This window comes from Mustelus asterias, chromosome 6, assembly GCF_964213995.1.
Source record: "Mustelus asterias chromosome 6, sMusAst1.hap1.1, whole genome shotgun sequence".
Taxonomy (NCBI): Eukaryota; Metazoa; Chordata; class Chondrichthyes; order Carcharhiniformes; family Triakidae; genus Mustelus; species Mustelus asterias.
This window is the reverse complement of record NC_135806.1, coordinates 95,014,498-95,040,149: the sequence shown is the minus strand read 5'-3', so window position 1 is coordinate 95,040,149 and position 25,652 is coordinate 95,014,498. Positions and strand designations below refer to the sequence as shown.

At 44.1% G+C, this 25,652-nt stretch overlaps 1 protein-coding gene across 4 annotated transcripts in view; it reads right to left on the bottom strand.

Moving 5' to 3' along the window:
- mctp1a (multiple C2 domains, transmembrane 1a) overlaps positions 1-25,652 on the bottom strand; it is a 599,923-nt gene that overhangs the window by 340,525 nt on the left and 233,746 nt on the right. For all 4 annotated transcript variants that reach the window (XM_078214774.1, XM_078214777.1, XM_078214776.1 and 1 more), the window contains 3 exons: positions 25,034-25,176; positions 7,606-7,685; positions 5,858-5,969 (listed from right to left, as the gene is read on the bottom strand). In XM_078214774.1, the coding sequence (XP_078070900.1) occupies positions 5,858-5,969; positions 7,606-7,685; positions 25,034-25,176 (335 nt within the window). The remainder of the gene's footprint in view (positions 1-5,857; positions 5,970-7,605; positions 7,686-25,033; positions 25,177-25,652) is intronic.

Here is a 25,652-nt window from a genome sequence, read left to right as displayed (position 1 = left end):
GTTCTGGGAATCTCGCCCACCCTGGAATCGGGGTGGGCGAGGTGGTGGAGCTTCAGCCATTGTGTATAGAATAGATTGAAATGTATTACAAAAGATTTCATGAATATATGTGCTCCTTTTGTTGATTTTGATCTGACATTTGCCAGGGTGCTATAGTCAAGTGTTCACAGGGGAGTGGATTTCTACATCAAACCCATCATGACTGTCCTAATGCAATTTGACCTTTTAAACACAACTAAAATACTTCCCATCCAGGCATTTCCATGGGCAGCTCTGGGTTAATTGATAGGTGGAAGTATGGATGTTAGAATTGGAGTCTTTTAGATAGATTTTAGCATTCCTCCAGTTAACCAGTGGAGTACATTGGTTGCCCTCCCCCAGCCGCAGAGCTGGATTTTGGGTAGCTGAGACGGTCGCATTGAAAATTTAGCTAACTTGACAGGACGGGGACTTAGCCTGTGAACTAATGTGTGACAAGCCAAATTTGGAGCTGTGTAGACCTGAAGGCCAAACCTGGATGTCAGAAATGGGTGACAGAGGTTCCCGAGATAGAAATAGAGAAGGATCTCCAATGTACTGACCTCAAAATATTTGGGAGTGTAATGATCTTCCCTAATTTCCCAATGGCTCCATCACTGCCTATACAACTGGAGCCCTTTCAAGGAAAGAAAAAAAAATGCTGGAAATGCTCAGCTGTTGTCAGCATCTGAGAAACAGAGTTAACATGTCAAGTCAATTACCTTTCATTAGAACACCTTTCAAGGCTTGGGTTCATTTAAATAAATAGATTGAGTTGCCTTCCACTAACAATATTCCCATCCTGGATTAAGCCAGGACTTGTCACTCAGCTGTAAGAAGTAAAAAAAGGTAAAGTCACTACAGTCCCAGATGACCATAGGCTGCTCTCCCCTCTGAGGGGAAGAGCTGACTGGCGATGTGAGGGGCAAGGTTGAGAAGGCAGGCCTTCATGAATAACCACAACTGTATGGGAACTGAACCCTATGCGTAGTTCTGCATCACATATCAGCCATCCTGAGCGAACCGACCCTCCAGGAGTAACTTCTGGGCTGAGGATGGGAAGTCCGGAGTTGGCAGCAGTTTATAGCAGTTTTATGGGGCCCGGGGATGACTCTTATTCCTCCTAGCCACAAAGATAATTTAAAACCTGTCCTTTGGTCCTCTTCATTTGTTCTACCTCCAGTAAAACTGGTCAGAGCATGCACAGCATATGTTCCACCTAATTCTGTCCTAACATAGCAATTGGGATCATTTGTCTACCTTCGGACTTTAATCTGCTTTATGAAAGGAGTGCACTGCCTGAAACAAGTGAATTATTAAGCCATCCAGCAGTAGGGTTCTTTAACAATGGTGGCAGCTGGACTATTGGTGTTCATGGGAAGGTAAGTCTATTGACCCCATTTTGAAAGTGTTATCACCTCATTAATGCAAATTAAATTTGTCCCTGGAGCAGGAGCAGTCATGTCCATTGGTACATTTGAGGCCTTCTGACTGGTGAACATAGTAGATGGGAGTTGGAGTGCATTATCAACCCTGGGAATGCTATTTTAATTTGTGTTACTGTATTACATTTTCTTTAAAGTATTTGTTTTTGTTTCAGTGGGTCAGTAGTGTCCCTTTCAAATGGGGCACTTAACTAGTTATTGGTTTCTCAACAGAAGTGTAAATGTAGAGTTGTGGAAAAAGGAATGGATTTTAGAGCAGCATTTTTTGAGAGCAGTATTTCTATTTTCCACATCCTATACAAGATTTAGAAGGCTTTGTCAGAGGGGGCAGAACAGTGGCACAGTGGTTATCACTGCTGCCTCACAGCGCCAGGGATCCAGGATTGATTATGACCTTGGGTGTCTGTCTGTGTGGAGTTTGCACATTCTCCCCATGTCTACATGGGTTTCCCCAGGTGCTCTGCTTTCCTCCCACAGACCAAAATTGTGCAGGTTAGGTGGATTGGCCATGGTAAATTGTCCCTTCGTGTTCAAAGATGTGTAGGTTAGGAGGATTAGCCATGGTAAATGGGAGGAGTTATGGAGATAGGGCGGGTGGGCCTGGGTTAGATGCTCTTTCAGAGAGTTGGTGCAGGTTCCTTGGGCCAAATGGTCTCCTTCTGCATTGTAGGGATTCTATGGAAATCATTTCCTATTACTTTAAATTAAACTGTGAGAATAGAACTAGAATAGACAGGGTCAAAGTATTCAAAGATAGTTTTAGAAATAATATCAAGAGATTCTTCTTCAAACAAGGGTTAAATAAACCTCAAATAGCATAGTGGGGATAGAAACCTTTAAATCATGCAGGATGTTAGGATCACTCGGGAGAGGCCATATGGCCTTCTTCATCTGTAATTATAAGAGAAAAAACTGTCAATGTCCATAAGTGGGAGATTGGATAAAATGTTTGGTGACTGAACTGTATGCTCAGCAGAGGGCCCAGAACCATTCACATCTCCTCAGATACTGAAGCAGTCCATGTCGAAATGCAATAAGACCTGGATAGTATCCAGGCTTGAGCTGACAAGTGCAGTTGACAACAAGATGATGGCGACTTCTTGCAAGCTGTGCCCAGCATATCTTCTAATTCTATCTTTTACTCTCATTCTATGCTTCTAAAATTTAATTCTAATTCTTTTAAACTCTCTAACAATGCTTTAATTCAATCTCTGAGAGATTTGGCACTTCCCCGTTACCTTCAGATTTTTGAATGGACCTACCACACATTGAGTTGATCTTTCTCCACACCCTAGCTACGACTGTGACACTACATTCTGCACTCTCTCCTTTCCTTCTCTATGTATGGTATGCTTGTCTGCATAGCATGCAAGAAACAATAGTTGTCACTGTATACTAATACCAGTGACAATAATAAATCAAATCAAACATTCACACCGCACAAGTGCTAGGCAATGACCATCGCCAACAAGAGAGAATCTAACCATCACCCAATGACATTCAATGGCATTACCATCACTGAATCCTCCCCACAATCAACTTCCTGGGGTTATCATGGATCAAAAACTTAACTGGACTAGCCATATAAATACTGTGCTTACCATAGCAGATCAGTTTTTGGAATCCTGCGGCCAGTTGCTCCTCAAAGCTTGCCGACAATCTACAAGCCATATGATGGAGTATTCTCCACTTCCTTGGATGAATGCAGCAGTCAAGAAGCTTGATACCATCCAGGACAAAGTAACCCGCTTGATTGGCATGCCTTCCACGAACATTCACTCCTTCCACTCCCAACAAACAGTAGCAGTAGTGCATAGCCTAGTCAGCATCTTCCAAACCCACAAACTCTACCATTTAGAAGGACAAGGGCAGATACAAGGAAACACCACCATCAGCAAGTTCCCTTCCAAGTAACTTGCCTTCCTTACTTGGAAATATATCGCTGTTCTTTCACTGTCTCTGGGTCAAAATCCTGGAACTCCCTCCCCTATCAGCACTGTGGGTATGCCTACGCCACATGGACTGCAGAACCAAGATTTGCAGCAGCCCTGCCCGCATCCTTTGAATGAATAAATAAAAGCAACATATATGGCTAGCACAGGTTTTAGTTGGGCTTTCTTAATCACAGCCTTCCTTTCTTAAAGAGGAACTGAACTCATTGCACTGACTTGAAGACCATTTGTGGAAGACTCGAAGAGAAGTAAAAATTCAGAAAAGGAAACAACAGGCTAGACAGATGGCTCCCGAGTTTTCTAATGTAATGCTGGAGGCATTCATCCACGAGATGGAAAAGGGGAGAGGCACAATGGGCGGAATTTTACGAGAAAAATTCTAAGTATCTAGCTAGCGTGAAAATGGGAGAGTTGCAGATCTGTTTTTTGGACAAGTTTTTACTCCCAGTCTTATGTACATAGTGCTTGAAAAAATGGGCTAAACTGTTTTTAGCTACTAGAGGCAATGGACAGAGTTTAATTCACCAGCCATCTTGATCAACCAGCAGAGGGAACTATTGCAGATGTGCAGATCTCTATGGCTGTTCCTTTTGCAATTCCAACAGCAGAGGCCTGACAGAGAGAGAGAAAGATCTGTTAGGCTTCAGCTGCTGCAGCCAGCCTCAACCCAGCACTCCCCAGCTATCGTGGAGGCCCGCGGCTGACTGTGAACCCCAGACCACCCAAAAATATAGCACTCCCACTGATCACAGGCAGTGCAGAAGCTGGCCCCTCCACCATCAATCATGGGCAGTGCGGAAACGGCCTCTTCCCTCCCCCACCGATTGCGGGCAGAGCGGCAGTGGGCCCCCTCCCTCTCCCACTGATCATGGGCAGAGTGCGCAGTGGCTCCCCCTCCCTCCCCAATTGGATTGCCCTGGCCTGGCTCTGCCCCTTCCTGGCCCCACCCCTTCAGGCCCTGCTCCATAGGCCCCACCCCCATAGGCCCTGCCCCCTTCAGTCCTGCTCCGGGCAGTGCCCAGGTGCCAGGCTGGCACTGCCCAAGGGGCATCCCCTTGCCTTCGGCCTCCCCAGGGGGCCTCAATGACCTCTGGTTCTATTGGCGCGGGGCACCATGACTCTTCCCCATTCATGGGGAGCAGGCATTTCCCTCGCTGGAGAGAACCTCTACTGGCGAGGCCATAAAGGCAAGTGAGCCCGGACGATTGAGCGCCGGGCTCACTAAACAGGTGGAAATTATGCTTACCATAAATTTTAATAATTTATTCAGCCTCTCACTGGAAATGGATGAGAAGCTAACCGTACCAGAAATCTGGTGCCAGTAAGATTGCGAGAGCTGAGAAATCGGGTGTGATCCTAGTTTCTCGACTCTCACGCGATTTTACCGGTTTGTCCCACCCATCAATGGGCGGGACGAATCAGTTAAATCGCAGCCAATGTGTTAGATTGTCAGACCCAGTCAGGGTTGGCAATGAAGACAGATGGGGGCAGCAATTTACACATTTGGCCAGCATGTGAGTTTCCAAACCCTGTTCCCAATGTTGTCCACCCATTGGTAGAACCAAATTTCAGTATTCATGGAAGACCTACAGGCCTTCTCTGCCTGACTGGGTTGGGGTGTAGCCAAAGACCACACTGTAATGGTGTTCTCCCCGTCCTCTCACATCGTGATCTGGCTACTTTCTCTATATTTTTAATTGAATCTTTAAAATAAACGGCAGAGATAACAGCTTCCAGTTGAAACACTCTCTGTTATTTACCATTTATTGCAGCTAGTTGCTCCTCTGAAGCAGGAAGGCCAATGATTGACTACTTTGAGAGCCTGTCCAATGCCAATTCAGGGAGCACCCCAGTCAAAATTTCAGTATGACTGCTTCCCCTGAGGGTTTTAGGACCTCGGAACTGTCCCAGCTCCTGTTTCCTTCCCATTCACAAGGTAAAAATTCAGCCCAATCTGGTGGCCCAGGATCTGGCTTCAAGGGCCTCACGAGTGGTCAATGTCAGTGAAAAACTATCCACATGACAAGAAAGGCAACAGTTAGAGCCCTTTGCCCTCACTCCTCTAATCTCCTTGATTGTGACAGGAGGCCAGCTGGCAGGCCTGTGAAAATCAAATTTACCTACTTTAAGCAAAACATTATCAGTCCTTAATACCAGAACTGTCAAACAAATGTGACGAGACTTTTCTATCATTGTGTTGACATCTTTCATCGACTACAATGGAGAACCCATATATCTTCAAAGAGGGTTGGCACAACTTTCACTGATTCACGGTACTGAATGGCTTTGGACACATCTTATATTCCACACTAGTTTCTTTTACTGTTTTAAACAACTGGACCTGTTACGTTTTAATGAAAACTTTCACAAAAGCTAATACAAGTAAAATAAAATTATCTGTTAATTCTCTCCATGCTTTGAAAGATAAAATTAAACACTTACGGTGGTTCTTGGATCAATTTCCCTGCAAACCAAAGTAACTGTCAAGAACAGGCACCCCAGAATTTGAACAGGGCAGCTTGGGTCCCTCAGATTTAAGGTGACATCAGTCGGTCTGGGAGGAAAAAAAATTATACATTCCAATTAATAAAATCTGACAAAATTGACAAAAGTTCTACCAAAGAATTGATATGTTCCTGAATTTTAAATGAAAGACATTTATTCTTGATTTCTTGACATCACTGCACATTACTGTTTTCACTCTGTTAAAATGGCATAAACGTCACTTTACCACAATTTGTATAAAGTAGCTGAAAAAATGAAACACTGAGGCTTTAAACTTTTCCCACTTTTTGCATTGTATCAGTAAGTGCCAAATATGTGAGATATATTTGTGCCAAATTGCAGGAAGTTCTGCGCTGTAAACTTATAAAACTCAGGCTTTTAACAGGTATGAGGTGGCAGCAGCAAATTTCCATGAAATGCAACTCCATAGGAACCAGCACGGACAGGTCCAATATCCTGATCACTCCCCATGAGCCCTCACCAGTCAAAATACAGGGCGAATCATAGAGGCTGGTTGAGAGAGTGCCTAATAAAGCAGACAGATCTTGGGCTTTGTAAAGTGGGCTATGGAAGAGTACAAAAGCAAGGAAGTTATGATGAACCTGTATAAAACACTGGTTCAGCCTCAACTGAAGTACTGCTTCTAGGTCTGGGAGCTACATTTCAGGAAAGATGTGAAGGCATTAGAGAGGTTGCAGAAAATATTTATATGGATGGCTCCCTAGAGAAGACTGAGTTGGAATTTGATGGAGGGATATAAATTTATGAGGTGTTTGGACAGAGTAGCTAGGGAAAAACTGTTCCTACTGATAAGACGATTGAGAATCAGAGGACATCAATTTAAGGTAATTAACAAAAAAAGCAACCGCAATATGATGGAAATCCTTTTAGCACAGTGAGAGGTTATGTTCTGGAAAGCATTGAGAGTGTGGTGGAGGCAGATTCAATCCTGGCTTTCAAAAGAGAACTGGATCATTATCTGAAGAGGAAAAATGCGCAAGTCTTTGGGCAAAAGGCAGAGGACTGACACTAGGTGATTTGCTCTTGCAAGAGCTAATATAGAGACAATGGGCTGAAAGGCCTCCTTCTGATTAAAAACCATAGAATCCTTACAGTTCAGAAGGAGGCCATTTGGTCCATCAAGTCTGCACCGACTCTCCAAAAGAGCATCTTACCCAGGCCCACCCCAGCCTGTCCTATCCCCGTAACTCCGTCATTTACCGTGGCTAATTCACCTAACCTACACATCTTTGGACACTAAGGGGCAATTTATTAGGAACAATCCACCTAGCCTGCACATCTTTGGACTGTGGGAGGAAACCGGAGCACCCGGGGGAAACCCACACAGACACGGGGAGAACTTGCAAACCCCACACAGGCAGTCACCCAGAGCCAGAATCAAACATGGGTCCCTGGCACTGTGAGGTGGCAGTGCTAACAAGTTTACCACCATGCTGTTCTGATTACTCTGATTTCCAGATGAAAATTTTTCATTGGCGAGGACGGAGCACATTCCCTGAACTCTTAAATCAGCCGAATGTACCAACTGAATGAACCCTAGCAAACACTCTGCTCAACTGAATTATATCCATTTTAGTTTTTTCCCTGATATAGCATACTGATTAAACAAATAAACAGAATACAACACAAGTAAAATGATGATGATTAGCTTTAAAACCTGTTACCTGTTTAATTCCAACTTAGTTAGATCCAGATAACCTGAACCCATGAAGTCATCTTGTAATGCAAAGTCATAATCAAACACCTAGAAGAAAGAATCGGTAGTTAAAATTTGGTGTAAAAATAGCTACAATAAATATAAAACACATGGCCTAGATTTTGCACTTATCACATGGTTTTCTTCAGTGCAATTTTCCTGATACCAGTGTAACTGGAGAAAAAGATAGTGGAATTTTAAGCACAAGTTACATTCAGTCTAATCTGAGTTTCTGGAATCTTTTGCACTGACCTTGGCCCGAAGGTACATTTCTCCTTGCTGGAACTTTCTGCTCATTTCATTTGTCTGCAAGCTTTTGAGGAGGCTCCAAAAATTAAGTTGGATCTTTTAGAAGCATAAACAATAACAACTATGTTTTGAAAGGTTTTGAATTTTTTAAGTTTATGAAGGCACTCACCACTGTACCCCCCAAATAAATGAAAAATAGCTTTGCATATTTTCCAAAAGTCAATTTCACTAATTTTAAGTGGGGTCATTCACAGCAGGTGGATTAACTGTGATACAGAATGCTCATTTTTTTTCGGAAAGAACTGTTTTCAGCTGTACTACCAAGTTAATCACTCTTAAATAACTCCAGGAATATTTTTAAACCAACTTTTCACAATGCGCTGGTTCAGGGCAGGTTTTGCAATCAGTGGAATGCAAATGTGTTTGAGAAGAAACTCAGGATAAAAAACAGACTTCAAAACAATGCAATTCCCAATTCCAAAGCAGAAACTCTACTCCTGCTGAAACACGACCTCTCCCATTCATCAGTGCCTCTCTTGAAAAATGTTCAGGTTTTGTGTAATATTTTACAAATGTAAAGAAAGCACATTCATATTTTACAGCACCATCTGTCACTGTGACAAGCATGTAACACCAAATGAAATTTATTGGACAAAAGTGAAACATGAGGAAGGAACCATGACACAGCCAACAAATCAACTCAGACAGATCGGCCAAATATGAGTGAGGACATTTCAAGGCAGAGGAATTAATCTTTTAATTTTAGGTTATCAACTCAAACCATAGCATAACTAATAATTACATTTCCATAAAATTGGGACTTCTTTCATGCTCCAGGTGAAGAGATTAAGGAATACTGATTCTGGCCATGAACGTTGTGAACAATTGGGAAGTCTGCAAGGCTCCTGAGCTGTTCTGTTGTCCAAATCACTTGTAAGCGGAATTTACATTCTGGAAGTTTCAACACTGCGAGGAGGTAGCAGAATCCCATAGAATAGAATTGCTACAGTGCAGAAGGAGGCCACTAGGCACATTTGCCAGAATTTTACCACCTCGCCCACCCGAGGCTCATAAGATCCTGCCCAAGGCCAAGGGAGAATGCCGTTCTGCAAGCCTCGCCCACCCTGATTCTGGGCGAGGCAGTAAAATTCCAGCAATTGTGTCTGCACTAACTCTCCGAAAGGCCCACAGACAGGTACCCAAGGCTGGAATCTGAGGCAGCCGTGCTGTAAGTGGAACCCCTAATAGAGTGGTAAGATTTTTAAACCATTAGACATTAAGGCACTGACAGAACTAGCAGCATTCAGTTAAATGACTTTTAAAATAAGTTTGAGCTAACAAGAAGCAATTTACACATATGAGATGCAATAATTGATTCAAACGAGTGATTATGATTGTAAAACACATACGCTGATATTTTGAATGTATTATTATTGATTTTAAGGAATATTGTTTGCTTTGGCCAAAAATAACTTACTGCTAAGCATCGCGGTAAAATGACATTAGGATGAAGCCATATTTCGAGAGAATAATTGAACCTTGGAAATATGCAAGATTTATCAGTGAAAGTTTTGGTTGGAAAGAATGTTTAGAACATTTAATCATATTTCATGAATAGGGTTTATTCACTGTCCGAGCAAGATGGACTGGTGCCCAGACGTGGTGTCATGAGTTTGTCTGGTTAGACAGTGACCTTTAAGGGAACCAAGAGAATGTTTAGTTGAACTCTAGGCTGAACACCTTAGGCTCCTAGGCAACAGGGGAGTGGGGTCAGCCAAGACAGGAGTTAGCTTCCGGATTTCACGGACTAATAAAGTACCGTTATACTGGGAAGTGGGGTGCGATTGGCTAAAGTATTTGACAGGTATTATTGTTGATTTGTACATCCTGAAGATGATTGATTTATAATTACTGAAAGGCAGGAACCTATAATTGATCTGTTTTGAATTGTATACATCAGATTTCATCGGAGAGGCCTGGCAGTTCTATCTAGAGCTGTCCTGATCTTTTGATGAATGTCTGGCGGCTACTGGTTTAAATAAAGTTACATCTTTATACAGAGATACCTGCCTCATGAGTCTTGCACTGTCTAAACTTTAGGCTATGCCGGTCACCTGGGTTACCTCACCAACAAGTATTAACTACTGAGCCACTGTACTGTCAGTAAACAGTTCCAGTAACCTTTTTACAGTAATCATTCTTTTCATTTAGATGAATTTTCAAATGGATGTAGTCAGAAAAACTAGGAATGGGATACTATTGGCTAGCATTCCCCATACCCCAAGAATAAATAAATAATAAATGCATTCCAGTATAAATTGGGAAAATCCAAGTGTTTTAGAATCAGAGTTGATAAATGCACTATATTGTTTTAATATTTAGTGTTTCCAACCATTGCTTTGTAATACAGAACTTGAATATTGATGAAAAAAGAGACATGCGAAACTTTCTACAAGAATACAAAACTTTATATAACATACAGTGGAGAAAAGCATGTTGATTGGTTGATAGGTTGACTGTTATTGGCTGAGGCAATGGATAAAGCTCCCCAAACTACAGAGTAATTATGGGAGGCATGGTGGCGCAATGGTGGCACTGCTGCCACACAGCGCTAGGGACCCGGGTTTGATTCCTTGCTTAGGTCATTGTCTGCCTGGAGTCTGCGCATTCTCCCTGTATCTGCATAGGTTTCCTCCCTGTGCTCTGCTATCCTCCCACAGTCCAAAAGGTGTGCTGGTTAGGTGCATTGGCCATGCTAAATTCTTCCTCAGTGTACCCGAACAGGCGCCAGAATGTAGCGACTAGGGGATTTTCACAGTAACTTCATTGCAGTGTTAAGGTAAGCCTACTTCTGACGCTAATAAATAAACTTTAAACTGAAAGGCACAAAGCTTGAGACATTCTGCCAACCATAGAATTGAGCAATGTCGTGTATAAATTTCAGCACCAGTGCAATGCTAAGTATGTAAGCCATATTTCCCAACAATTGGCTGTTCAAATCCAACAACATATTCCTCTGGTTGTCTGGAATAGGCAGAGTACTGACCATATACAATCAGCCCAAACCAAAACAAAATGTCCACTGTTACATATGTTTCTGCGATAGGACAGCGCTTGTTGAACAATCCTAAATGTGCTAATAGCAACACTAAGAATTGATTTAGGATAATTAGTTGAGCTGATAACATGGCTCAATTACATTTGATAGAAGTGAGATACATTCATACATAGGAACCTGTTCTCTGCAAACAAAAGGAATATATTCAAGTCTTACTGATCCCCCACATGTAAAACTCATCCATATTTCTGTTAACTCCAGTATTCCAGTCCTCCCCTGGCCCGTCTTTCATCTTTCACCCTGAATAAACTTGAGCTCATCCAAAACTCTGCTGGCCTTACTCTAGCTCACACAAAATCCCATTTTCCCTTTACCCTTTTGGTCTTTGACCTTTAGGTTCCTGGTCTACCAACAACTGATTTAAATAACCTTACTCTTGTGATCCAAACCCATAATCACTTCGCCATTTCCTACCTTTACAACTTTCTCCAGGCCTACAACTCTTCAAGAACTCTGAATTCCTTTTACACTGACTGGTCTCTTGAACATCACCCACCTCCACTGACCCATCATCAGCTATCTAGGCCTTAATCTCTGAAATTCCCTCCTGAATCCTTTCTGCCGAAACCTAATGGATCCTTGGTTGCCAGTTGCTGATTGAGCTACATTTTGAAACATGGGTCCGACATTAGCTTATTGAGAATCTATTGGTATTTCCACAGCATCCAGTAGCTCGTTACTCAGGAATGGAAATGACTGTCTCAGAAATTCCTTCTGGCAAGGGGGATAATGCTGGCAGGATCCCTAATTAATTAATGTTTTTACAAGTCACTGATAAGGAACTCTTTATACAGAGAGGTTCCCATCTGTAATTAGTTGAAGTTAAAAATCTATACTTAATTTCAAAGTATGCCATGCAGAGTTGGTCCCCGCAGGCACTTAAATAACATAGAAAATCATCAGGCCCAAAGCTGATAATTACTCACCAGCCGTAGCTCAGGGCGTAACTGATTTGGAATTCTCAGGGAGTTCCTGCTGTCCAACAGTCAGAGATTTAAATCAAAGTGGATTCTATGGTTTATGACACATCAGTTAATTGGTGATTGGCCAGCTCTCTGTCCATCACCCTCTTCAGCCAATAGCAGTATGTTTCATCTCTTATTGATAGTATAAAAGATGTTGCCTGATCAGGAATTAACTGATTTACAGTTGCAGATCTCAATATTCTTCATATATTTCCAGTTCTGCTAATGGTGGGGCTGGGTGGGGAGGTACTGTGGAGTGTAATCACACTCAATGACATGCTTATAGAAGTTGTTTCCAGTGACAAAATGGCCACCAACAAGCGGACACTGATTAAACGTAATTGGGAAAAGAGACAGAGGTAGTATGTGGAGAAATGTTTTTACAGAGCGAGTTGTTACAATCTGGAATGCACTGTCTGAAGGGGTGGTGGGAACAGCTCCGATAATTTTCAAAAGGAAATTGGATAAATGCTTACAGGGGAAAAATATCAAAGCAGTTATGGGGTAAGGGCAGGGAAGTGGATCTAATTGAATAGTTGTTTCATAACAACAGGGGATCAAAATATTAGGTCTAAAAGTGTAGAGGCTGGGGACGAGCTTGGGGCTGGGACAAGGCTGGCAAAGAAGAAGAGCACTCTGGGGGAGGATGACCTCACTGGGCCTGGAGGTCTGGAGTGCTTATACTTCAATGCAAGGAGCGTAGCAGGTAAGACAGATGAACTTAGGGCCTTAATGCTCACAAGGAATTTGGATGTGGTTGCGGTGACAGAGACTTGGTTGAAAGAGGGACAGGACTGGCAGCCTGAATATTCCGGAGTACAAGTGTTTTAGGCGAGACAGAGGAGGGGCCAAAAGAGGTGGGGGAGTAGCAGTATTAGTTGGAGAGCATATTACAGCGGTGCAGAGGGAGGGACAATTCAGAGGGGTCGTGTAACGAGTCACTCTGGGTGGAGCTTAGAAACAGGAAGGGCGCAGTCACTATGTTGGGGGTGTACTACAGGCCCCCCAACAGCCCAAGGGAAGTGGAAGAACGGATATGTCAGGAGATACTGGATAGGTGCAGGAAAAATAGGGTTGTTGTACTGGGAGACTTCAATTTCCCTGGTATAGACTGGAAATCGCTGAGAGCAGGGACTCTGAATGGGGAGGAATTTGTAAAATGCGTACAGGAGGGTTCTTTGGAACAATATGTAGATAGCCCGACTAGAGAGGGGGCTATACTGGACCTCGTACTGGGGAATGAGCCCGGTCAGGTCTTCAAAGTTTCGGTAGGGGAACATGTGGCAAATAGTGACCACAATTCTGTTAGCTTTAGGATAGTGATGGAAAAGGATGAGTGGTGTCCCAAGGGTAAGGTGTTGGATTGGGGGAAGGCTAACTTTAGTGGGATTAGGCAGAAATTGGCAGCTCTTGATTGGGAGAGGCTGTTTGACGGTAAATCCACATCTGGCATGTGGGAGTCTTTTAAGGAACAGTTGTTAGGGCTGCAGGACAGGCATGTGCCTGTTAAAAAGGATAGGAAGGGTAGGATTCGAGAACCGTGGATAACCAGGGAAATTGAGGGACTGGTCAAAAAGAAAAGAGAGGCGTATGGTAGGTCCAGGCAGCTAAAAACGGAGGGAGCTCTGGAGGAGTACAAAGAAAGTAGGAAAGAACTCAAACGGGGAATTAGAAGAGCAAAAATGGGTCACGAAATGTTCTTGGCAGACAGGATTAAGGAGAATCCCAAGGCATTTTATTCATACGTTAGGAACAAAAGGGTTGTCAGGGAAAAAATCGGACCTCTCAGGGACAAAAGTGGGGAATTATGCTTGGAGCCCAAAGAAGTAGGGGAGATCCTAAATGAATACTTTGCGTCGGTATTCACAAAGGAGAGGGATGTGTTGACTGGGAGTGTCTCGGAGGGGAGTGTTGAACCGTTGGAGAAAATCTCCATTACAAAGGAGGAAGTGTTAGGTTTGTTAGAGAATTTAAAGACTGACAAATCCCCAGGGCCTGATGGAATCTATCCAAGGCTGCTCAGGGAGACGAGAGATGAAATCGCTGGGCCTCTGACGCAAATCTTTGCCTCGTCACTGGACGCAGGTGAGGTCCCAGAGGATTGGAGGATAGCTAATGTGGTCCCGTTATTTAAGAAGGGTAGGAAGGATAACCCGGGTAATTATAGGCCGGTGAGCTTGACGTCCGTGGTGGGGAAGTTGTTGGAGAAGATTCTTAGAGATAGGATGTATGCGCATTTAGAAAGGAATAAACTCATTAACGATAGTCAGCATGGTTTTGTGAGAGGGAGGTCATGCCTCACTAACCTGGTGGAGTTTTTTGAAGAAGTGACCAAAATGGTTGACGAGGGAAGGGCCGTGGATGTCGTCTATATGGACTTTAGTAAAGCGTTTGACAAAGTCCCTCATGGTAGGCTGATGAAAAAGGTTGGATCTCATGGGATAAAGGGAGAGGTGGCTAGATGGGTGGAGAACTGGCTTGGTCACAGAAGACAGAGGATGGTAGTGGAAGGGTCTTTTTCCGGCTGGAAGCCTGTGATTAGTGGTGTTCCGCAGGGCTCTGTATTGGGACTTCTGTTTGTGATTTATATAAATGATCTGGAAGAAGGTGTAACTGGGGTGATCAGTAAGTTTGCGAACGACACAAAATTGGCAGGACTTGCAGATAGTGAGGAGCATTGTCAGAAGCTACAGAAGGATATAGATAGGCTGGAAATTTGGGCAAAGAAATGGCAGATGGAGTTCAATCCTGATAAATGCGAAGTGATGCATTTTGGTAGAAATAATGTAGGGCGGCATGGTAGCACAGTGGTTAGCACTGCTGCTTCACAGCTCCAGGGTCCCGGGTTCGATTCCCGGCTCGGGTCACTGTCTGTGTGGAGTTTGCACATTCTCCTCGTGTCTGCGTGGGTTTCCTCTGGATGCTCCGGTTTCCTCCCACAGTCCAAAGATGTGCGGGTTAGGTTGATTGGCCAGGTTAAAAAAAAAAATTGCCCCTTAGAGTGCTGGGATGCGTAGGTTAGAGGGATTAGCGGGTAAATTAGCGGGTTAAAAAAAAAAAGGGATTAGCGGGTAGGGCCTGGGTGGGATTGTGGTCGGTGCAGACTCTATGGGCCGAATGGCCTCCTTCTGCACTGTAGGGTTTCTATGATTCTTCTATGATTCTAGGAGCTATATGATAAATGGCAGAACCATAAAGGGTGTAGATACGCAGAGGGATCTGGGTGTGTAGGTCCACAGCTCCTTGAAAGTGACGTCACAGGTGGAGAAGGTGGTGAAGAAGGCATATGGCATGCTTGCCTTTATAGGACGGGGCATAGAGTATAAAAGTTGGGGTCTGATGTTGCAGATGTATAGAACGTTGGTTCGGCCGCATCTGGAATACTGCGTCCAGTTCTGGTCACCACACTACCAGAAGGACGTGGAGGCTTTGGAGAGAGTACAGAGGAGGTTTACCAGGATGTTACCTGGTATGGAGGGGCTTAGTTATGAGGAGAGATTGGGTAAACTGGGGTTGTTCTCCCTGGAAAGACGGAGGATGAGGGGAGACTTAATAGAGGTGTATAAAATTATGAAAGGCATAGATAGGGTGAACGGTGGGAAGCTTTTCCCCAGGTCAGTGGTGATGTTCACGAGGGGTCATAGGTTCAAGGTGAAGGGGGGGAGGTTTAACACAGATATCAGACAGACATATTTTACACAGAGGGTGGTGGGGGCCTGGAATGCGCTGCCAGGCAAGGTAGTGGAGGCGGACACACTGGGAAAGTTTAAGACTTATCTAGACAGCCATATGAACGGAGTGGGAATGGAGGGATACAAAATAATGGTCTCGTTTGGACCAGGGAGCGGCGCGGGCTTGGAGGGCCGAAGGGCCTGTTCCTGTGCTGTATTGTTCTTTGTTTGTTTGTTCTTTGTATAAGTATGATAGGCTGAGTGGCCTCATTCTGCACTTATTCATCATTCATTTATGATTTTATAAGTATGCATCAAGCGCTGAATCTCCCCGATGGAGAAAATAGTTGTGTTTGAGGACACTACCATACTCCAACTCAACTGGTAGCTGCCATCCACACAGCATCACAATTTAATAGATGGCCTTCTTTGTATTAGGCACCCATTTAAGGAAGGTGGCAGTGGGTTCACAAGATACAAGGCTCAATCAGAGAGCCTGCAATACTGGACGGACTGCAGCATTACTGGGAGAGGTAGGCAAGTATACAGGAGTCTCAAAATGAAGGGGCTTTTGGGTGCCTACCTAAATTTTAAAAATAAGGCGGCCCAAAGCTCCAATGGTTTATGGCCAAGACTGTGGCTTTTCATTCTTGCAGCTCAATCATTGGGCTAGTCAGAGCGCACCCCAATGGCCCTCTTGCCTGCCGCTGAGAAACCACCTCTAAGTTGCTGCCTGTCTTGTGACTCAGTCAGGGGGCCTATCTGTGGAAATACTGACAGCATCCACAAATTGTCCCTAACTTGAACCTTAATTGTCCTCTTACTGCTGCTGAACAGGAAGCTTCTGCCCTTTGAGTCCACCTCTGGCAAAGGCGCACTAAACTAATGCGATGTAGAACTTTCAAAATTTTCCCATGCCCCCACCTCCAAAACTGTCTCTGAGGGGCTGGTAAGATCCCCATCCCACAACTGTTAATTAGGACAGCAACACAGCTAATTATACTCCTACAGATTAAATTGGGATTTTAGTTCAAGGAATCTCATGATAGCGAGAGAGGAGGGGAAACTGGTAGAGAAAGAAGAGGGAGAGAGAGCGAGGTGTGTGCTTTTGAGCACTTGTTCAAGGGATATCAGATCATTTTGTGCAACAAAACTTATAAATGGCTTCCCATTCAAATTTAAAGGTCATTCACAACTTAAAGAATTCCGAAATTCCGAACAGAATTATCTGCTTTGGTACCAAAAGCAAAAACTACAGCTACACAGCTCCTTCTAGTTTTAATTACCTGTGAGTTTTTATAGATTGAATATGATTTTCAGGGTAGATTCAAGTAAAATGATAATGAATGATATAATCAACGGGATGATTTGGGTATGGATTACTGCAAATGGAGACTGTTCTGATCCGAGACCAGACCCCTAAATTGTTGGCAAGTATCAATAAACAAGTGGAGAGGATCTCCAAGAAGATCGCGCATCTTACTGTTTTTTTTTAATACAAATCCAATTCAGAGTCTCAACAAGTTGAGACATTTCAGATCCAGGCTGACAAGACAGGGCGAGCGACCAAATCACCCTGTCCTGGGCCTGATCTACATGAGCCAAGCTGATTGGAGAAGGCTGATTGGATCCTCCTCCAAGACTTGAGCTCATTTGCATCTTAGCCAAAAGGCCGAGATGCCACTTTTAAAAATTGCTTCATATGAAACATATGAAGCCTCAGCGTAACCCAATGACCTCGAACAAGTGCGGCCGACAATGGGGTGCCGACCATACACTTGATCTTAGCCAAAAGGCCGAGAAGCGATAAGTAGACAAAGTTTGAAATCAAGGCACTTGTTCAGCGAATAAAGCCACAGAATTCCACGGTTTTTGAATAAACACTGATTCTTGTGGCTACCCTCTCATAACATAAAAACAAAAGAGCACCAGAAATAGGAGCAAGAGGAAGCCATTCGGCCCCTCGTGCCTGCTCCACTATTCAATAATATTATGTCTGATATTTTTGAGGCCTTAACTCCACTTTTCTGTCTACCTGTCATAATCTCCAACTCCCTTGTGTTTTTAGCAATAGCCTGACAACCTGAAAATGATGCTTTTGTTCCTACTCTCTCAGTTCTCTCTTTTATACAATGCTGTATCCATGCTAATATATTACCCCCTACTCCATGAGCCCTCAACTTGTGGTATAGTGTCAAATGCTTTCTGAAAATCTAAATGTTCCATAGTGACTGGATTCCCTTTATCTACCTTGCTGGTTACATCCTCAAAATACCTCAATAGACTTATCAAACATGATTTCACTTTCATAAAACCATGTTCAATCTGCCTAATTGTTTTATGATTTTCTAAGTGACCTGTTAGCACTTCCTTAATAATGGATGTCAGGCTAATTGGCTTGTTGTTCTCTATTTTCTCTCTCCCTCCTTTCTTGAATAGGTGGTTTACATTTGTCATTCCCCAATACACTGGAACCATTCCAGATCCTAGGGAATTTTGGAAGGGCACAATCAGTCCATTCATTATCTCTGCAGCAATATAAACTCTAAGCTGTCAAATCCATGGGATTTTGTTTGACTTTCAGCCTCATTAACTTTTCCAGTTCCTCTACTTTACTAAGTTCCTCACTCTCATTAGACCTTTGCTTCCCCAATATTTCCCAGTATGTTTCTGTGTCTTCTACCGTGAAGACAGACACAAGTATTTTTTCTGTCTTTTTAAAACATTTCCCATTATAATTTCTTCTGTCTCAGCCTCTAAAGATCCCAGGCGGAATTTTCTCTGAAAAATTCTGAGTGTCGAACGGACATAAAAATGGGAGGTTTTCACTCCCGTTTTTCCAGCGAGGTGAGTAGCGATAGTTCATGCACTCTGTGCAATACCGAGGCCATAATGTGATGCTCACCAGCAGTGGGAGTGGGCGGAGTCTATTCACGCTGGGAAGCTGGCTGCAGACAATATGCTGGGAGATCTGTCAAACCCCCCATCCCCAAGACATCAGCTTCCACCACCCCCCCACCCCGATCACCAGCCCCACCAACCAATCCCCACCTCCGATGAAGTTTTGTCTCTTCACTCCCCTCCTATGGATCTTGCCGGCTCTGACCCCCGATTGCCAGCCTCACTGACAAGCCACCACCCCCCGATGCAAAGTTCCCCTCTTCCCTCCACTTCAAGGGGCACCCCCCCAACCTCCCCCCATCTGGCTCTGCCCCATCAGACCCTGCCCTCTGAGGCCCCCTCCCCTCAGGCCCCACTCCATTGGCACTGCCAAGTGCCTGGTGGGCAGTGCCAGGGTGTCAGGCCTGGCCCTGCCCCCAACCACCCAGGGGGTTACAATGCCCTCTGGTCCCACTGGCAAGGCCATCACGGCTGGTCTCCGTTGTTGGGGACCAGATGTGATTTTTGCCGGTGAGGACCTCGACCGGCGAGATGGGAAAGATAAGTGAGATCGGACTATTGCGTCCCAGGTTGTTAATGACATGCTCAGCATTATCGCAGGAGGTGAAAAATCGGATGTGAACCCGATATTTCGCCTCTCGCTCCTATTTCCCACCCCGCTACGCTACTCAGCCAGCGCAGTGGGGCAGAAAAATCCCACCCCCAACGTTTATCTCTATGTGGAAGCTACTTACAACTAATTTTATATTTCTAACTAATACTACAATCCTGTTATGTTCCTTAAAGTTTAAAGAGAAATTTGAACACCTGGTATTTGAAAACAGAACTACACCGTATGATTTCACATTTTAACCAACTTTATTGTACAGAAAAATAATCAGAGCAAGCATTATTAACATGACGTTATAATTTCTAACTACTTAACTCAGTGTTCCTTTATACTTCACCCCAAGAGTCCCTTTATCTTACGTAATTTTGAAGGTTCAATCACTTTTCCTGTAGCCAACCCAAAGGTATGCCACAGTCCACCAAAGGTTACTTTCGGCCTCCTCAGTGTTCAAGCTATTCTCCAAGGTACAAGATTTATGGGGATCTTTCAATTAGCTTTTTTCTTTACAGACCTCACAATGGTGAATCCTTCAGATCCTTGTCCTGGCTTTGGATATACATTGACTGCTTTTTCCCAGTCTGCTCCCATAGCTTCTGTGCAGCTCCTTACAAGTTAACAATTCAAGCTGGCTGATTTCTACCACAAGGCTTTGTGAGGAGAGCTGTAGATTGATTCTACTAGTGAAAGCTAGAGCAAATTTTCCAGCTGATTTTTCCAAATTGAACTGACTGCTTCTGTCAGCAAACACAAATAGATAAATTAAACAAAAGAACCTTCTAACCAATGTTCCACCCAGAATCTTATCTCTATGTGGCATGCTTTGGGATGATTCAAACAGAAATACAAATGAATTATTTAATCTTTGACATAACTCTTTGATTCTAAAACCCATATGAATAATCTATGGGGGGAGTTTTACTATTTTGAGTCTAAGTGCCGGATCTGGGCGCCAAATAGATCTGCTCCTGGAATCCTCTTTGCAGCGCGCCCATACACGTTTTGCCGGCTCCGGCCCGATCCGCGCTGTTTGCGGGGCTTAGCGCTGGCGGACCGATCGGAGCTCTGAACTGCGCATGCACAGTTCAAACAAAATCTGACAGCGCGCCCAGGCACGAAAAGACAGCGGAGAGAGCGGCTCTCTGACGTTCATCCTCTGGTCGGGAGCGGGGGGGGGGGGGGGGGGGGGGTTGTGACCGATCATCCCCTTGGGGGAGGGGGGGGGGGGGGGAGGAGTGGGGGTGTGACGTCTCATCTTCTGGTCGGGGGGGTTCTGCTGCCTGTCTGCGGCCGATCCCTCCTGGCATCATCACTGGTACACTTCCAGCCACAGCCATCTCTCCCGCTCTCTCGCACCTGCAGGGGACAGTAATCTGTGGCTGGTAGTGTACCAGTGATGGTGCCAGGAGGGATCGGCCGCAGACAGGCAGCGGAGCCCCCCCGACCAGAGGATGATATGTCACACCCCCTCTCCTCCCCCCCCCCGCCCAGGGGATGTTCGGTCACCCCCCCCCCCCCCCCCCCCGCCCACAGGGAATGAGACGTCACACCCCCTCTCCTCCTCCCACCCCGACCAGAGGATGACCTGGGTCTGAGAGCCGTTGCAGTCTCTGACCCCGTTCTTCGGAGGCTGCAGCGGCGACTTCAGACTTCTATTTTGCAGGTCGGTTACAGCGCGGACACGGATCGAGCCAGAAGACGGTAAAGTGGGATTTGGCGGTAGAGTTGGGCGCGAGGTTCATTAAGTCGGGCCGCCGGATTCGGGCGCGGGCCGGACCCGCACCTGAATCGGGTGTCGGTAAAGCCACGATCTGCTCGGAATCGGGTGCAGGCCCGATGCCCAACTTTACCGTGATTTCGCGCCCGAAAACGGGCGTGAAGTTTTGGTAAAATCAGGGCCTATATTGCTGATGGAGTTTTATAAACTCGACTCCAACTTCCTGGTTCCATTAAAAGCTAGGAGGTGGATTGTTCATTGTTCAAGATTTTTCACTATCAACTCTGATCTTGTAAGGTAAAAACAGGCTAGCAGTTAACTGTAATTAACTCCAAGCTTCTTTGAATTGCATTTACTTCAGGGTTACTTATCAGTTTCTCAATCGGATGTCCCCATTTATCTACAATTAAAACTTTAATTCTCAAAACTAAAAGTTATATTTTAAAACACATAAACCACAAACACTAGTTTGTAATACTATTTTACTGAGATTCTATTTCCTCTTCAATTTTTGGTCACTTGGAAGGATTTGGAAATTGCCAACTTCAACTTCTTTTCTGATATTTACTCAAGAAACACATTTAAAATGGTGCGAAACTTACATATAACATGTATGTGCTAAAGTTTCCTCCTCTTGGTCAATTTAACTAATCATTGAAACAGTAAGGAGGAAGCATATAAAGCACTTAATAAAATCTTCTAAAATACAATACTTTAAAGATAAATAAAATGAAAGAGACCACCAGATTGACTCATTTGATAATATTTAGTGCAAATATTGATGATGTAATATTTACAGTGGTCAGCAGGTGGAGCTCACATCCCAAAGATAAACTCAAAATAATGTCCTGTTTATTCAGTTATTTTACTCTCTGTTCTAATTGCTTTGCACCACCTAACCAGGATGAAACGTGTATTTCAGTATTTTCACCTCCTTACAGATTTGAGGAATTTAACAGGCTGCTTCTATGTAAAAGAAAGCTATCAAATCGGAATACTTAAGGAAAAATAACTTGGGTGGAATTTTCCCGTCCCGCCTGCCATGGGAATTGTAACAGACCATGCAAATGTCCGTTGACCTCGGGCGGGATTTTCTGGCATTGGGGCAAGCGTGGCTGGAAATACCGCCCCAAAACATTATAAATGCAATTAGAAACTTCCGAAGTGCAGTTATTGTTGACACGCAAGCAAATATGACAATAAATTTGGACAGTAAGAAGTCTCACAACACCAGGTTAAAGTCCAACAGGTTTATTTGGTAGCAAATACAATAAGCTTTCGGAGCACTGCTCCTTCGTCAGATGGCAGATACCCACTCCATCGGACGAAGGAGCAGCGCTCCGAAAGCTTATGGTATTTTCTACCAAATAAACCTGTTGGACTTTAACCTGGTGTTGTGAGACTTCTTACTGTGTTCACCCCAGTCCAACGCCGGCATCTCCACATCATAAATTTGGACGCAGCAACATTTCATAAAAGCCGATGGATTGGCCAAATGCACTGCTATTCTGCTGGCACTCGTTGCAGGAGAAATGCTGACCCATAAAACGGGGAAATCTCATTGCTCTTCTTCAAATAGTGAATTTGGGTCTTTTTCATCCACCTAACCAGGCAGGTGGGGCCTCAGTTCAACACCCCAACTGAAGAATAGCACCTCTGACAAAGCAGCACTTGCTCACTACTGTCCTGAACTGTCAGCCTAGATTATTTGCTCAAGCGCTGAAATGGGGTTCTGAGGCAGGAGTGCTACCAGCTGAGCGAAGTAGACCTACTTTCAGATGGTGCAGCCTGCGGGGAGACTTGTATGCCGCCTCTGTTTATTGGGAAATTGCTGACTACATGGGTCGCATCTTCCTCAGAGTGGTAATCACTGTTGGATTGCTACTCTGCTCCGATTGCTTTGCCAAAGATGGAGCTCTGCACTTCTGCCCTGGACTTGCAAACTGAGCCTGTTTGGAAATGTGGAGCATACCTGTTCTGGGAGTCCTTCTTTATCGAGGGAAGCTTAGACATGCCCCTTTTTAATTGTATCAGCTGTCGTATTCCAGTAAGCAGAGACTTAAAGATTCTAAAGCAACTTTGAGAAGATATAAAGAGAAAGGCACGGTGACACAGTGGTTAGCACTGCTGCCCCACAGCGCCAGGGAACTGGGTTCAATTTCAGCCTCAGTTCACTGTGTGGAGTTTGCACCTTCTCCCCGTGTCTACATGGATTTCCTCCGGGTGCTCTGCTTTCCTCCCATTGTCCAAAGATGTGCGGGTTAGGTTGATTGACCATGTTAAGTTGCCCCTTAGTGTCAGGGTGACTAGCAGGGTAAATATGTGGAGTTAAGGGGATAGGACCTGGTTGGGATTGTTGTCGGTGCAGGCTTAATAGGCCGAAAGGCCTCCTTCTGGACTGTAGGGATTCTATGATTCTATGATAAGTGTGCAATGTAAGTTGACAGATAAATGGGTGACTGGGTAGGGTGGCATTTGAGTGGTAGGGGGAAAAGGTGGCAGGTGGGTAGGTAAGGGTGGCAGTTAAGTTGGTGAGGGGGAAGTGGTAGGTGGGTGGATGAGGGGATAGGGTGGCATGTAGCTAGGCAAGTGTGTAGGGTGGCAGGCAAGTGGAGGAGGTTGTCGGGTAGGCTTAGGAATTGGAGGTTGGGAAAGGGATCAAGTGGAGTGGTCAGTTGGGTAGACAGATCGGGATGGTAGTTGGGGATGCCATGGAGAGTTAGGTCAGGTGGTGTGCTGTCAGGTGGTTGAGTAGAGGGGTCAGTACTCGGGGGCCCTCTGGGGAGTCAAGGGTTTAGTAGCACAGTTACCTGGGAATTAGATCTGATTTTTAATCCTTCTAACTTATCCTAAATTATTCTGGTAAGTGATTTGTAATCACTAAAAGCCTCTGACTTGATGTTTGGAGGGTTCCAGATGCAGGAGGATTTCACATCAGTAGTCCAAACTTTGTGGGCAATTTCTGAATTGATATTATGCCATGACTTCCAAAGGGGCTCCCAGCACCTCTTTGTGAGGCGGATGAGGGAAGAGGTACCTCAGGGTAGGAACATCCAGAGACCGGAAGTTCTGGACCTAAATCTGTCATTTCCTGACTTTGGCAACTGGTGGGTGAGGCTCTTTGCTGACAGTGAAAATTACTCCGTAATCTATACGAGTTGTTCCCATCTCTCCTATATTTTAGTCAACATTGTGAGGCAGGTTGCTTGCATATACTAGTCCTGATAGCATCCTAAAGCATTCATTGTTTTTTCCTCTTTTCAGATCTTAATATGTATTTCCTGCAATGTGTCGATTTATTTCATATTCTACTGTTTTCCTTTCTAGGTAAATTGAAATGTTGTACCAAAACACGGAATTCTCCTTCAAAATATACAAAATATTTACACTTATTATAGCTTATTGAAGTCTGCCTTGGTGTGGCATCTAGGTAGCTCAAAATCTTTCAGCCGATGGACAGAATAATTTGTACAATTTTCTGATGTTGAAGTTAAAATACTCTTGTGTTTTGAAAATCACAGAGATCCACCCTTGATTTCTTTTGGCTATATTTGGTTTGACAAGCAGGAAAAACAAAGTAGGCAAAGACAAAATCTCTACAGAGAAGGTCTTATAATTCCTCTGGTTTCATGCATGTTTAACATTAAAAAGTGAATGAGATTCTGTGGGGGCTGAAATCGCTTTCTGGGTAATAATGTAAAACTTCCAACAGGTGAGGCAAATTAACTGCTTATTCGCTGTTGATCATCTCGTATTGCCACCGAAGTGGAATCTCACCTGCCTGTCACTTTAACTTGCACTCATCTCCTGCTGACATTTGTGGAGAAGAAAATTGGGTGGGGTGCAAAGCAGGCTGATGGTTTGCTGCCAATTGTTTTGCATTATTGCCCAAGAACGATTTAATCTCTTTGATAAAGGCAAAATATTGCGGATGCTGGAATCTGAAACCAAAACAGAAAATGCTGGAAAATCTCAGCAGGTCTAACAGCATCTGTGGAGAGAGAATAGAGCCAAAGTTTCAACTCTGGATGAGATGCTGGCTCTATTCTCTCTCCACCGATGCTGTCAGACCTGCTGAGATTTTCCAGCATTTTTTGTTTTTGTTTCATTCCTTTGACGTTTTCTAACCTGCAATCACTGAGCGTAGGCTGTTTAGGGATTTACCTACCTTTATGTACAGTGGTTCTGCAACATTTTGTATCAGAAGGGAGGTTTCTTCATTCCAGACTGGATTGAGGTTCTTGTGAATTATTTTACTTCTGTAAACTTCTTTCCCTGCCATTTTGAACTTCACATATGGATCACTTGTTCCTGAAATAGTGTTGGGAAAAATTCAAAAAAACATTTTGGTGTTACAATCAACACAAACATTTTTTCACAAACATTTTTGAACTATCATTTTTTTGAGCAGTTTGCGATGGTTCCTTTAAAGACTACTTTAAAGCCATACACTAGATAGCAATGGGCACAGTGTGGACGATAAAGGCGCAACCCGTTGCTATCTAAAAGTCATGTTGGGGTTCCATTTATGTCATAGAATTTTTAGATGTGGGTGTCACAGGCAAAACCACCATTTGTTGCTCATCTGTCATTGCACTTGAACTAAGAGGCTTTCTAGGCTATTTCAGATGGCAGTTAAGAGTCAACCACATTGCTATGCGACTGGAGTTACATGTAGACCTGACCAGGTAAGGATGGCAGGTTTTCTTCCCTAAAAGGCATTAGTAAATCAGCTGGGTTTTTACAATAGTTACTATTGTTATCATCACTGAGAGAAGCTTTATATT